Source organism: Papilio machaon, chromosome 5 (genome assembly GCF_912999745.1).
Source record: "Papilio machaon chromosome 5, ilPapMach1.1, whole genome shotgun sequence".
NCBI lineage: Eukaryota > Metazoa > Arthropoda > Insecta > Lepidoptera > Papilionidae > Papilio > Papilio machaon.
The window spans coordinates 896,441-911,081 of NC_059990.1; the positions used below are offsets into that span (position 1 = coordinate 896,441).

At 35.7% G+C, this 14,641-nt stretch overlaps 1 protein-coding gene across 2 annotated transcripts; it reads left to right on the forward strand.

Annotated features, from left to right (window-relative positions):
• Positions 1-200: 200 nt before the first annotated feature.
• On the forward strand, positions 201-14,038 carry LOC106720119 (periodic tryptophan protein 2 homolog). 2 transcript variants are annotated; one of them, XM_045678151.1, is made up of 17 exons: positions 201-324; positions 502-614; positions 821-915; positions 1,459-1,587; positions 2,144-2,574; positions 3,195-3,369; positions 3,754-3,921; positions 4,379-4,631; positions 5,053-5,200; positions 5,654-5,845; positions 6,168-6,313; positions 6,801-6,948; positions 7,454-7,597; positions 7,705-7,814; positions 8,380-8,528; positions 9,311-9,512; positions 13,874-14,038. In XM_045678151.1, the coding sequence occupies exons 1-17, from the start codon at positions 307-309 to the stop codon at positions 14,004-14,006; spliced, it is 2,754 nt and encodes a 917-aa protein (XP_045534107.1). In that variant the 5' UTR covers positions 201-306; the 3' UTR covers positions 14,007-14,038. The 2 variants fall into 2 exon arrangements, with proteins under 2 accessions (XP_045534107.1, XP_045534108.1); XM_045678152.1 differs by having other exon boundaries at positions 3,198-3,369.
• The last annotated feature ends 603 nt before the right edge of the window (positions 14,039-14,641 follow it).

Consider the following 14,641-nt stretch of genomic DNA (forward strand, 5'->3'; position numbering starts at 1 on the left):
TCACCGTTGATTAAAAGTTATCAAAAAATAAAAATCGTTCAATAATACTGAAGTTTTGTTCAAACTCAAAATACTTTGAACCACAAATAATAATTAAATGTTACCATTTTCAGTCGATCATAATGTGAATCTATAAGGCAAAATGTCAACATCGACCAGCTATTGTCAACTACTGTCAAACTGTCGACTGACACTGTCAATGTCAAGTATCATGTGGATTTCACGTTGTTTTTGTTTCCCAGACATATTAAATTTCGTCGCTGTTTAAATTATAAATGATAAGTTAATATTCTATTGACTGCAAGTATGAAGTATAATTACAAGGCAAGTTACTTGTAATTTACTAGCATTTCCATTTCTCCAATTATTCTAATGAAATTTTATATTAGGTTAAAAGTTGGTGTTTTGCTTTTGAATCAATTTGTTGTATTTTCGCTTCATTGTGTGTATAGTTATGAACAACTATAATTATTGTATTGTAATAAAATAACTATTTTTCAGTTTCAAAATTTACTAGGTACAGTATATAGAAAAGGCGATGTTGTATTTAGTCATGACGGGAATAGTGTAATTAGTCCTGTGGGGAACAGGATTACAGTTTACAATTTAAAACAGTAAGTAAAATAGATGTTGATAGTTGGGATCTGTGTTTTTGGTCTTCATCATTAGTATGTTGTTATAATATGTTCCAATGTATGATGTTAAACGCAACTATTTTTTTATATGTACGTAAAAATCACAACACCCTACGTGAGTTTGCTTTTACCTTACACTTAAAAAAAAAGAATCTTATCTATAAACAACTTGGAATATATTTCAGGAACAAAAATATCACATTGCCTGTGGAAAGCCATTATAATTATACAGCTATAGATGTCTCACCAAATGGATCTGTTCTCTTGGCTATTAATGAAAGTAAGTATATTTATTATTATTATTATTCAATAGTAATAAGACTGCTAAGTCACAGACAAAGATGTTGAGCATAGAGGGAAATGTGAAACCACCACATGGGATTCTTGCTAGCTAGACGGAAGCAATACCAAACATTGGCAGGGGGAGATTTAGGTGGTTTAAGGTTCTTAGGTCCCAAGTCAAAAATCCTCTGTGACAATTTTACAATATAAGTCAAACATTATGAGCTTTACTATAAAAAAACTTAGACGGTGTTTCAAATTCATTTTAACTTTAGCATATGTCAACACTTCTATACCATTATTCTAGCATCCAGTGCGGAATCTTGAAAAATCATGGTTATTGAAACATTATTATGCGTAATGCGATTGTTACCAATAAATAAAGAAGTAATTATAACAAAAGTATTGTGGTTATACATATTTAAGGTGAAACATTAATATATTGACATTAATAATACCAATCAGTGGTTAAAACACGTGTTCAACTAAATAATGTCTAACAATAATTTTAGATGAATACATTATGTTTTATACATTTCAGAGGGTGAAGCACATATGATAAGTCTGGTAACATGCTCAGTAATACATAAATATAAATTCAAACAGCAAGTAAATGCTGTTAAATTTAGTCCAGATGGAAAATATTTTGCAGCTTGCTGTGGTGATACAGGTAACATTACTATTTTTGTTTTCGTAATTGTTTAGGCTGAACGCACTTGATTGGTTTTAATTGTTTATTAGGGAAGGTACAAAGTTGCAAACACAAATTATTCGCATATGCATCGGCAGTCGGTCGAGATTTTGAATGTGATTTTTTTGCTCCCACACGCCGCTCCGCACCGCTTGTAGGGTTGCCCGCATCTCGGACGCGAATAGTAATATAACAAATAGTTATCTTAATTAAATAATAACTAAATTTGGTATTTTTTTGAATAGTTCCCGTCATATCATCTTTACATGTCCCTTCAAGAATACTTTTTATAAAAATTCTATAATTATTATAAACTATGTTTTACTAGCTGTCGCCTTCGACTTCGTCTGCGCGGAATTAAAATGAAACTTAATTTGTAGCCTATGTGTTCTTCAGGACTGTTCTACTTCAATTACAAATTTCAACGAGATATAAGTCATTCTGGAGATACCTTGTAACAAACATCCATCTAAACATTCGTATTTATAATTATTAGTAATATGATCTCAATTGAAATCAATGAATTAAATTTCAGTATTCATAATGACAGCCCCGACCAGTTACTCAGGTGAATTCCGTTCGTTTATCATGAAGAGGGTCTATCAAAAAGCATATGATGATGTAACGTGCTTAGACTGGTCAACCTGTTCCAAACTATTAGCAGTTGGCTCCAAAGATACAACAACTAAAATCTACACCGTTGACTACTTGGATAATATTAACATGTTTTCGATGGGTGGACATACAGATAAAATTGTTGGTGTATTTTTTGAGAGAAAGAGCTTGGATCTGATAACTGTGAGTAGGAACGGACAGGTTTGTCTATGGGAGGCTAGTATAGACCCGGATGACTTGATTGTTTCTGAAGTACAAATATCGCATAGAAAACGAAGGAAATTGCAAAAAGCGGAGGACAGTGAAGATGATATTGATGAAAAGAATGTCATTGAAAAGGACAAAGATTATGTAAGTTTAATTTATATTAAGGAATTTAAAAAGCATTTTATATACTTTTTCTATATTTTAATATAAGTTGGCAAGCGAGCAAGTCATCTGAATTTACCGAAATAGCAAAGCGACCGCTGCCCATATGCATCTTTAACTGCAGATGCATTGCCTACCTTTAATCGACAGAGGGGACACAGAAAGATAATATTTCTCTGTCAAATTCACTTCCCCTATAATTTCCTTATAAAAAAAGGGTTAGAAGGGAAAGAGGACTAAATTGGGCCTCCGGTACACACACTCATAAGGCGAAACGCAAAATTACTTGCACTTGACACCTGTATTCTGTGTGGTTGTGGTATTGCACTGGTTGAGCCGGCCAATGTGTGCAACAGATATTGTTGTTGCTGGCTTCTACCACTGTTAATTATAAGATAAGAAGATGTCACCTGTGAATTAAAAAAATATGTTATACACTTATATGTGCTTCCAGACTATGTTTTACAGCTGTTCCAAATTTCATTAAGATCCATTGAGCCATTCTGGAGGTACCTTCAAACATCCATCCATCCATCTAAATATTCGCATTCGTAATATAGCCGAAGATAAATAGATAAAAAAGTAGTATTTATATCTTGTAGCAGAGTGACGATGATAAGACCAATATAAAAGAAGAAATCAAAGTGAAGGAAGAAAAGAGGTTGTTTTTTACGAAACTAGGACGGCATTATATTGGAGATGCTATACGAAGTGCCAATTATAAAGTGAAGCTGACGGCTGCGCAGTATCACAAAGCTACTAAAATGTTAATCACAGGTGAAAATTTCTTTTTATTCAACTACCCTATCTCATGAAATGAAATCTTGTATATAAGTCATTGCAAATAATAGAATAATTTTATATCAATTTACATCACTAGTTCAATCCGTACTCAATCAGTGCAAGTTGGTTGACTTCACATAGAATTTCTTCGCAGATAATATTTGTAGGTTACAATACGATGTTTTCCTTCACTGTTAGGACGTTGGATAATTAAACATGTTAATCGAAAAACTCAGTATGTGACGGGATTTGAACCCAGGAACTGCAGATTACAAGTCAAGTGCTTAACCCCTGAGCCACTGACCTCCGATAACCATGAATGAAGTGTTAATAGGATGTGGGGTATAAACTAGGCTTATAGGTTACATGTGGTGTTAGGTTTCTCAAATGGTGTGTTCTTCCTGCACGAGTTGCCGGATGTGAACTTGGTGCACACACTAAGTGTGTCGGAGCACCGCATCAGCAGTGTGGCGGTGTCGCCGCAGGGGGATTGGGTCGCCTTCGGTTGCCCACATATTGGACAGCTGCTCGTCTGGGAGTGGCAGAGTTAGTACCACAACACATTTTTTATTTTTAACCGACTTCAAAAAGGTGGAGTTTCTAAATTCTTCTATATGTCTCTTTTTGTTACTTGAATGTCTTAGTAAATTACGAAGATCTATTGAATAAAAGACTTGTCTTAGCCTCTTAGTCTTAGCTCTTGAAGAAATCTTTTGAAGTTATTTATAAATTGTTTAGCCAACATTGCAGTATACCTTTTAAAAATAAAATCTTGATATTTACTTCTATGTAAGTGGAGGGCCTCCTCTAAATTGGTGGTTAATTTCCCCCCCCCCCCCATCACAGCGTTAGATTAACGTTAAATAAATAAAGTTGTCGTGGTCTTAAATTTGTAACAATTAATTTCAAGTTTCACCTTTATTTTAAAGGAACGAAAGAGGAAATAAACGTTATTTTAGCTCAGAATAAATTAATGTTTTTTTATTACTATGATATATTTCAGGTGAGCAATATGTGATGAAGCAACAAGGTCACTCTCAGGATATGACTTGTGTGGCATACTCACCGGACGGTCAGTACATAGTGACAGGGGGGTACGACGGCAAGGTGAAGCTGTGGAACACCTCCTCCGGCTTCTGCTTCGTCACCTTCAGCGAGCACTCCTCCACCGTCACCAGTATTGTCTTCAGTGCCAATAAGAAGTTCTTCGTGTCCTCATCACTTGATGGTACTGTTAGGTGTTATGATTTGACGAGGTTAGTTTTTACATGACCTTAGATAGGAATACCAAACTTTAATCTTTTTTTTCAAGATTTTGATTAGAAAAAAGACGAAAATTTTCTTTTGGTTCCTCTTTATTTAAATACGGATAATTACAGTTTTTATTTAATGTTCTTGGTGCATGTATCTAAAATGTATTGAGAATGATAAGTTAATTAGCTTTGCCCCGCGACCCCATTCGCGTGAAATTAAAAAAAAATTATAAACAGTCTATATTTTCTTTTCGATGTTCTATGTCTGTAGAAAATTTTATCAAGATTCGTTGTGCCGTTCCGGAGATACCTTCAAACATCCATCCATCCATCCATCCATCTAAAAATTCCCGTTTATAATATTAGAGTAAGAGTAAGAGAGTATTTAGCAGTGATTTGATGATTTTGTGTGAACATTGTCCAGATATCGCAACTTCCGTACTCTGACATCGCCGAGCTTGGTACAGTTTGGGTGTGCTGCGCTGGATGCCAGCGGTGAGCTGTGTGCTGCAGGAGGACAGGATGTCTTCGAGATATTCCTCTGGTCCGTCAAGTTCGGCAAACTGCTCGATGTGAGTGGCATACCTCTGTCTCTGATTACTTATCATTGTGTCAAGTCAATTTCTGAATATTTAAAAACTATTAAACTTAAAAACTCCATGTAATAATTTTATAAAAAGGTAGTTTTATTTACTGAAATGGCATCACTACTCGACCCCGCCACTCTTTTGTGACAACTTCCGGCGAATGGATTGAGAGTGGTGGGGTTGAAACAGTGTTTTGAATATCGAGTCAGGAGCTCGGCCAATCGTTGGACAACCGTCGAAGTGATAAGTTGTCTGGTGGCAACTGTGTTAGTTGACCGATAAAAGTGTTAAAATTGGAATAAAAGTATTTAAGTGCAGTGGATTGGAGTTTTTCTTTACATCCAATTGCGTCACACTGCTTTTCTTCAATCTCTTAATCCTAAATCCAATGTATAAGTTTTTTTAGTCTACCCTCACCACATGAGTATTGTGTTGCAGGTGTTAGGTGGTCACGAGGCGCCGGTGGTGAGCCTGGCCTTCAGCCCCACATTATCCAGTTCCCGTCTGGCCTCAGCCAGCTGGGACAAGACAGTGCGTCTCTGGAACTGTATAGAAACCAGTAGTGATTGTGAAGTTATACAGTTTACGTCTGATGCACTACAAGTTGCATATAGACCGGATGGTGAAGAGGTATAGTTATGAAGTTTATTTCGCATTATATCATGTCACTCACTTTATGTCCCTCACTGAGGGGATCTAACTCAGCCTACCCTAATTTAGGAGTGACTAGGTCATAGTCAACCACGCAGACCATGTATGGGTTGGTAACTTTTTAGTACATGTTGAGATTTGAACCCAAGAATTACAGATTACAAGTCAAGTGCTTAACACCTGAGCTATTGACGCACTTTAAATGATGACTAATTTAGATTTTGGTTTAAGGGATTCGGTCTATGGATGATTTTTTTTCCCAATGTAATTTGTATCTTATTACGTTAATGTTACGGTTCAGATTGCAGTGTCGACGTTGGATGGTAACATAACGTTTTTTAACGCGACTAGCTGTGAGCAGAGCGGTTACATCGAGGGTCGTAATGATCTCGGCTCAGGCCGAGCTGATACTGACCTCGTCACCGCCAAACAACAACTTAAATCTAAGTAAGTTTCCTTCTGAAATTTTTCTAGTGCTGAAAATATTTACAATAGATTTTCATAAACCTTGTTAAATATGAAATGAAAAAAAAATTAATGAGATTTTATGATTATTCAAAACTGTCTATCCGACTCTGTCCGCTCGGGATGAAAAAAAACATAATAATTAGCCTATGTGTTCTTCCACAGACTATGTTCTACATTTGTGCCAAATTTCATCAAGATCTGTTGTGCCGTTGCGTAAATACCTTAAAAAATACATCCATACATCCATCTATCCATACATCCATACATCCATCCATACATCCATACATCCATCTTAATATTCGCATTTATAATATTAGTAAGATTACATACATATTAAATTATTTCTACGGCAAAACTCTAAAACCATTGGTTTTAAAGTTATTTGATAAAAAAGTACAATCTAAGTACAATGTAATGTGTGATTTGGGGGTGGATAAAAACTAAGTCCTTTTGTAACTTTGTCCAGGGCATTTACAACAATCTGTTACTCAGCGGATGGCAACAGTGTGCTCGGTGGTGGCAACTCCAAGCATGTCTGTCTCTACAGCATCAAAGAGGCTGTGCTCATCAAGAAGTTTGTCATCACACAGAACAGATCTCTCGACGCCATAAGTGTAAAATACAATATTATTAATATTATTTTTACAATAATGAAATTAGACAATAATTGTCTTAAAACCGTTTCAAGATGATGAATATTGAATTTTGAAAACCTACAATACTGACAAATATACTTATATTATTAATAAATCCAAAATGGCCGCCGCTATAAAATGGCGGATAATTTGTACCCTTCCAACTTGATTTTTTTTATTATTATAAGGTGGCAAACGAACAAGCGGCTACATGAATTCGCCGAAATGGCGAAGCGACCTCCCATAGACATTCACAATTGCAGATGCGTTGCTTACCCTTACTCGACAGAGGAGGAGACGCACAAAAAGAGAATATTTAACCTTCCTATGCATCTCCTCCATCAAATCCACCTCCCCTTTCCATCCTTTCCTTATAAGAAAAGGGTGGGAAGGAAAAGACGTCTAAAATTAGGTATCAAATGGGTTAATGTCTAAAAGTACATAATTAATTGAAGTTTTTTTTATATAATTATTTTGTTACTAGGACGTTGTGAATCGTCGATTGCTGTCAGAGTTCGGCAACATGGCGCTGGTGGAGCAGCGTGGTGAGCTGGAGGGAGGGGATGTCAGCTTGCGTCTTCCTGGTGTACAGGCTGGTGACATGGCCGAGAGGAACATCAAGCCTGAGGTAATGTATCTGTCTCCACTGCTCAAAACATGTATAACAACATTAAGTCTAATACAAACTGATTACTACTCGTTTATTTATTATAGAGTATTAACTTTGTTACGTAGGTGCGTGTACAATGTGTACGGTTCTCACCTACGGGGGAGAGTTTCGCTGTGGCGGCGACAGAGGGCCTGCTCATCTACAGTCAGAATGCAGGATTGGATGGCACATTCAGGTCATACATCTATCATACATACATATATGTCAGAATTCAATTGAAATTACAAATTTTATTTTTATAATATAGTTATTCTATGTGTTTTTTCTAAACTATGTTTTACATCTGTGATAAGTTTCAGCGAGATCTATTTAGCTGGAGATACTTAATAACAAACATTCATCCATCCATCCATCCAAATCCAAATATTCATCCATCTATTCATCAAAATATTCATCCATCTATTCATATAACCAAACATTCGAATTTATAATATTAGTAAGAATTCACTGGATCGTAATGTCATTTATTATATTTATGGTCTATAGACCTAGATATTTATTTTGGAAAAGTTTAGTGTTTAAATTCATGTCACAAACATGTCTGTTTTCAATCTGTCTTTGATTAAATCCTTGTAATGGAAAATTTATTACATAGGTTTATTATAATTTCTCATTTATATTGAATTCAATTTAGAAGAAGAAGAAAAGCAACCAAACTTTCTTCTAATCTATTCTTCTTTATTGCTCACATCTTACCAAGCAATTGACCAATTAATTCTAAGATAGTATACCTGTAATAGACCGTTTCGTCTGGAGACTGGCTCTACTCCTGCAGCGGTGAAGAATCTTCTAGAAGAAGGTAGTTGGGGCCGCGCGCTGCTCGGAGCTCTGCAGCTCAACGAGCACCATCTTATCCAGCAGTGTGTAGAAGCTATACCACCAGCTGACAGTGAGTTGATCAAATTACAAAAAACCTCATCTATTTAACCCATCTTTTATTCCAGACTAGTTGTCGCCCGCGACTCCGTCTGCGCGGAATTAAAAAAAAAACGTAATATGTAGTCTATATGTTCTTCCAGACTATTTTTTATGTCTGTACCAAACTTCATTAAGATCCATTAAGCCTTTCTGGAGATACTTTCAAACAAACATCATTATCCATCCATTTATCCATCCATCTATCTATATTTTTAAATTTTTTTGTACCATAAGAACCTTCTCCTGACAATAACAAACACAACAAAAAAAAGTGAAATCGGTCCAGCCGTTCACGCGTGATTCATTTTTAAATATATAAATTAGCTGTCGCCCGCGACTCCGTCCGCGCGCAGTTAAAACAAAAAAATAGATGTTGGCCGGTTCTCAGACCTACTGAATATGCTCACATAATTCCATGAGAATCGGTCAAGCCGTTTTGGAGGAGTACGGGAACGAAAACTGTGACACGACAATTTTATATATTAGATAATTTTTTACAATTGTGCCAAATTTCATGAGGTCCGTTAAGGCGTTTTGGAGATACGTAATAACAAACATCCATCCATCCTCCATCCAAACATTCTCATTTATAATATTAATACTGAAATAAAATAAAATTAGAAGTAATGAAATGCCTAAGTTCATTTTCTTTGAAAATATTACGCTTTAATTATATTATTTTCTAACTTAATTGTACTTTTTTGGATGTTCTTAATTAATTCCTAGTATTTTACCTGATTGTATCTTCCCCAGTTGAGTTGACAGTGCGAGATTTAGAAAAGGAATACTGTGACCGGCTGACCAGCTCGGTGGCTCGTCTGCTGGAAGACAGCAGACACTTGGAGCACCTGCTGGTGTGGGCGCGAGCTCTCCTCAGCAAGGGTCGTCTGCCGCAGAACGTACTGCTGGCGTTAGAGAAGGTCCTCACTGTTAAATACTCACAGTTGAGTAAGATGTAAGTTATTTATAGGAACTTTTTTACTGACCATTTATTTATTTATTTTATTTTATTTATTTAGGATTGTCAATAAAATAAATTAGAAACAGTTATACATAATGTAAAATATAAATTACATCATTAACATTTAAAGAAAGCAGAATCAAGGTAGTGACAATCATGTCTAATTTTAGGCCTAAGTAGTCCTCTTTTCCTTCCCATCCTTTTCGTGGATTCGTTGGAGGAGGAGATGCATAGGAAGGATAAATATTCTCTTTTTGTGCGTCTCCTTCGTAGATTGAAGGTAGGCAATGTATCTGCAATTGCGAATGTCTATGGGCAACAGTCGCTTCGCCATTTCGACGAATTCATATGGTCGCTTGCTAGTTTGACACTTTGTTATATAAAAAAAATCAAAGAATTCATTCAATAACATATAATACGGTTTTAATGAAATAGTTGCATTAAGTTTTTAAAAAAAAAGATGATACTGAATCAGAAAAAAATGTTTATTTCCGATAACTTCTTAATGGTTTCATTTAATTCTCATGAAATGTTTGAAGATGGTAGAATTATATTTTTTTTAGAAGGCACTTGTGATAAGACTGGATTTTTCATGGTACATTGATAAATGGAAAATTCCAATTCAAAACATTAACTAAAAACTTTAAAATAAATCCCTAAAAATAGTTATTGACTTAAAAAATAATTTTTCAAAATTACTTGTTTATTTATTTATCAACAAAATCTTACTTATATTTTAAATGCGAATGTTTAGATGGATGGATGTATGTTTGAAGGTATCTCCAGAACTGCTCAACGGATCTCGATGAAATTTGGCATAGTTGTAGAAAATAGTCTGGAAGAACATATAGGCTACTTAAGTTTTTTAAATTCCGCGCGGACGGAGTCGCGGGCGAAAGATAGTACATAATAATCGACGTCTTTAAATATTCTTAGTATTTAAATTGTTCTCCGGTTATTTATGCTCAGCGGTTTTATTTCATTTCATAATAAACCGTATTATTATTAATTTTGAATAAATCAACATAAAGAAATTACTTGACATTAATAAAACTTTGTGAATAATATTAGGTCCTTACATATGAAATTGGCGTTTTTCGTACTGGCCACTTTAATCACGAATTCTCCTCTTTGGTAAGGAATTCCAAATTCAAATTTGTACAGCTATAGACTCATGTATTTGTGGTTCGATGACCGTCATTCATTCGTTTTTTTTCTTCTGTTTTTTTCTGTTTGCGTCACTCATTTTACAAAATGGAAAACTTAAAATATCGCATTATTTACGAGTACGAGTTCCGCCGTGGCACTAGTGCTGCGGAAACGACTCGAAGGGTGAATGATGTGTATGGCGGTCGTGTTGCAAAAGAAAACACAGTTCGTTTTTGGTTCCAACGTTTTCGTTCTGGAAATTTCGATCTGCAGAACAAGCCCCGTGGACGGCCTGAGACTCAAGTTGATAATGAAGAGTTGAAGGCTATTGTGGAAGCGGATCCATCGCAAACCACGTCCGAGTTAGCTGCAGGCTGCGATGTTAGTGATAAAACTGTTCTAATTCACTTGAAGCAAATTGGGAAGATTAAAAAGCTTGAAATGTGGGTACCTCACGAATTGACTGAAGCAAACCGGCAAACGCGCGTCGACTGTTGCGTTACATTACTAAACCGGCACAATAATGAAGGTATTTTAAACCGAATCATTACCTGTGATGAAAAATGGGTTCTTTACGATAATCGGAAGCGCTCAGCGCAATGGTTGGATCCTGTCCAGCCAGCCAAATCCTGCCCCAAGCGAAAATTAACCCCCAAAAATTTACTTGTAAGCGTTTGGTGGACTAGTGCCGGTATTGTTCATTACAGTTTTCTCAAATCTGGCCAGACTATTAAGGCTGATGTCTATTGTCAGCAATTGCAAACCATGATGGAAAAGCTAGCGGCTAAACAACCTAGGCTGGTCAATCGCTCCACGCCACTGCTGCTTCACGACAACGCTAGACCACACACTGCGCAAAAGACGGCTACTAAATTAGAAGAGCTTCAATTGGAAAGTCTAAGACATCCTCCTTACTCCCCGGACCTTGCTCCAACAGTTTACCATTTTTTTCGAAATTTGGATAACTTCTTGCAAGGGAAAAAATTCAACTCCGATGGGGCAGTCCAAATTGCCTTCAAAGATTTTATTGATTCCCGTCCGACTGGTTTTTTTAGTCAAGGGATCAATGAACTACCTATGAGATGGCAAAAGTGCATAGAAAATAATGGTTCATACTTTGATTAATTAAATATATTATATTAAAAAATATTCGACTTTTTGGTCCTCCCATACAAAACGCCAATTTCATATGTAAGGACCTAATATAACAAGATATAAAACAATTTAAAAGTTTTCCCCCAAATGAAGTCAATCGTTTGACAAAGTTACGTAACACATCAGCTGCTTTGTGAAGGCCGCGTCACGTCATGTTGACACTTGTCACGACAATCTCTGACTGTGTTTCCCGTTGGGTCGATCGGCCCAATAGGATTTTTTACAGTCCAAAGGGTCCATCTTGAACAGTATCTAGTCGGCAAACCATGCCGGTGTTTTATATAAACACATTCCCAAAAGATTCATGACATACTCGGAGTTATTTAATGTAGTACTTTATTGTACTAAATGACTGCTTGAGGAATTATTTAAGAAAGATTAGTTAAGATCTTGTGTCACTGTCTATATGTACGAGATAAACTTAAATACCAACGCTACATACCAGATTGATACGTTGCGATTGAGCAATTATTTTCACGTAAACAATCCAATTTATATATGCTTTGTAACTCGTGACGAGGAAGCCTTATTATTTGAATTTCAAAATTACGGAAGTCAAAGTTACGAGTTTACTAATTATATTTTGAGTAGTCGAAATTTCATTTAACAATTCACGCAGAATACTGTTTCAAATTGATGTTTTAAAAGATAAATATATTTTAGTTAACCCCCCCTCCCCCTATTTTAATAACACTCAGAGTTCTATAATGGTTCTTGGACTTATATTAATTTCACTAACTCTTTCGGTAGTGACCGATTTAAGACTGTAGTGATTGAAAATGACACTATATCCAAGTAAGGTTTATTCATACACTAGCTGTCGCACGTGACTCTGTTCGCGCGGCATTAAAATAATCGTAAAAAGTAGCCTATGTGTTCTTCCCGACTATGTTCTACATCTGTGCCAAATATCATCAAGATCCGTTCAGTCGTTCCGGAGATACCTTCAAACAAACATACATCTAAACATTCGCATCTTCTTTATCTATATATATAAAAGAAAGTCGTGTTAGTTACACTATTTATAACTCAAGAACGGCTGAATCGATTTGACTGAAAATTGGTGGACAGGTAGCTTAGAACCAGGAAACGGACATAGGATAATTTTTACCCCGTTTCCTTTTTTTTTTTTAATTCCGCGGGAACGAAGTCGCGGGCAAAAGCTAGTTTATAATGTTAGTAAGTTATATCCTTCATTTCAATTGAAACTCTAAATTATGTTAACGTATATACGTCAAATTTCGTATTTTTTTTTAATTTGTATATAAATAAAGTAACAGTTAGTTTTTATATATACGTGTTTTAGCATATCGTTTGTCTACGGCTAAGGGTTTCGATTACAATCCGGTATAAGATAATTTTGTTTGGTTTAAACCATTGGAAATCTCCTAAACACGTTCAGATACATTACATAAAGCAGACATCCATCACCCGCCGACGTGTGATAAGGTCAAGTGTGTGATAATATGATAAACACGATAACATTGTCAAATGGTACGAATAACTGAACGTGTAACATATACTATATTCAGTACTAAACGCCTCAATTTTATATTATGTCCAAATTATTATTATTGGTTTATATTATATCAGTACGGTCAGGCTCAGGGGTTAAGCACTTGACTTGCAATCTGCAGGTCCTGGGTTCGAATTCCGCCATGTACAAATGTGTTTTTCGATTTACATATGTACATTTATCCGAGGTTCTTACGATGAAGGAAAACATCGTAATGCTGCACATATATGTGTGAAGTCAACCAACCCGCATTGGGCCAGAGTGGTTGACTATGTCCTAGTCACACCTAACTTAGGGTAGGCTCCGAGCCCCTCAGTGGGGACGTATAATGAGCTGATGATGATGATGATACCGCCAGTTAGTGTTTACATTATGCCAGTTGTATTCCAGCGCTGATTTTGAGCGTTACTGTCCTACTGTACTGGCATAGTCATTACTCACAGTGCCAATGTATACAAAACTCAAAATCAAAGCATGATCTTCAGAAGTATAGATACATTGTATATCACTAATTAAGTATATTTCTAATATTCAGATGTGATTTCAACAAATACACAATACGCTGTATAAAGTCGGTAGCAGAGATCGCGCCCAAACAAGAAGATGTCGAGATGATGGACACCGACAATGAATCCAGTGGTCGTGGAACTTTCTCTGACACAGACTAAATACATTTGATAATAAAATGTTTTCATACTTATAATATTAGTTTTTATTTCAATACCATTCCTTTGTCTGTGATTTAAGTGCGTGTGGAATAAAAAAAAATAGTAGGTATAGGCGTTATTCTAGAAAGTAATCTGCCAAATATCATCAAGATTCGTTTAGCCGTTTTGGAGATACTAAAACAAACATCCATACATCTAAATGTAATATTTTGAAGTATGATGAAATGTAATTTTTTATCACTTTACGTCTTTAACTTTTAGTTTTTTAAAAGTCAGAGTGAGGGTTTGAATGACTTACCGTTGGTTTCTGAGACCAAAATCTTTGTATAAAACATATCGTTATCGCTGTCATTACCTTTAACAAAAAAAAAATGGGACCCATCTGCAAGCACTTCCTTTCGATTAAAATATTTTTATCAAAATCGGACCACCAGGGGCGGAGATTCGCGGTAACACACATTAAAAAAAAATACAGTCGAATTGATAACCTACTTCTTCTTGAAGTCGGCTAAAAAGAAAAGTAAGGTCTCAGAAACCCACGGTTATAATATGTTCAGTACCACTACGACTTTCATGTTCGATTGTATGGCATTGAACGTGTTAAAAAAACTTGTGAGCCGTCATGGGACGCCTGG

Coding starts and splice junctions, on each gene's coding strand:
- LOC106720119 (XM_045678151.1), top strand. Junction 1,588..2,143: donor AGCTTGCTGTGGTGATACAG/GTAACATTACTA, acceptor ATTAAATTTCAG/TATTCATAATGACAGCCCCG. Junction 9,513..13,873: donor TACTCACAGTTGAGTAAGAT/GTAAGTTATTTA, acceptor TCTAATATTCAG/ATGTGATTTCAACAAATACA.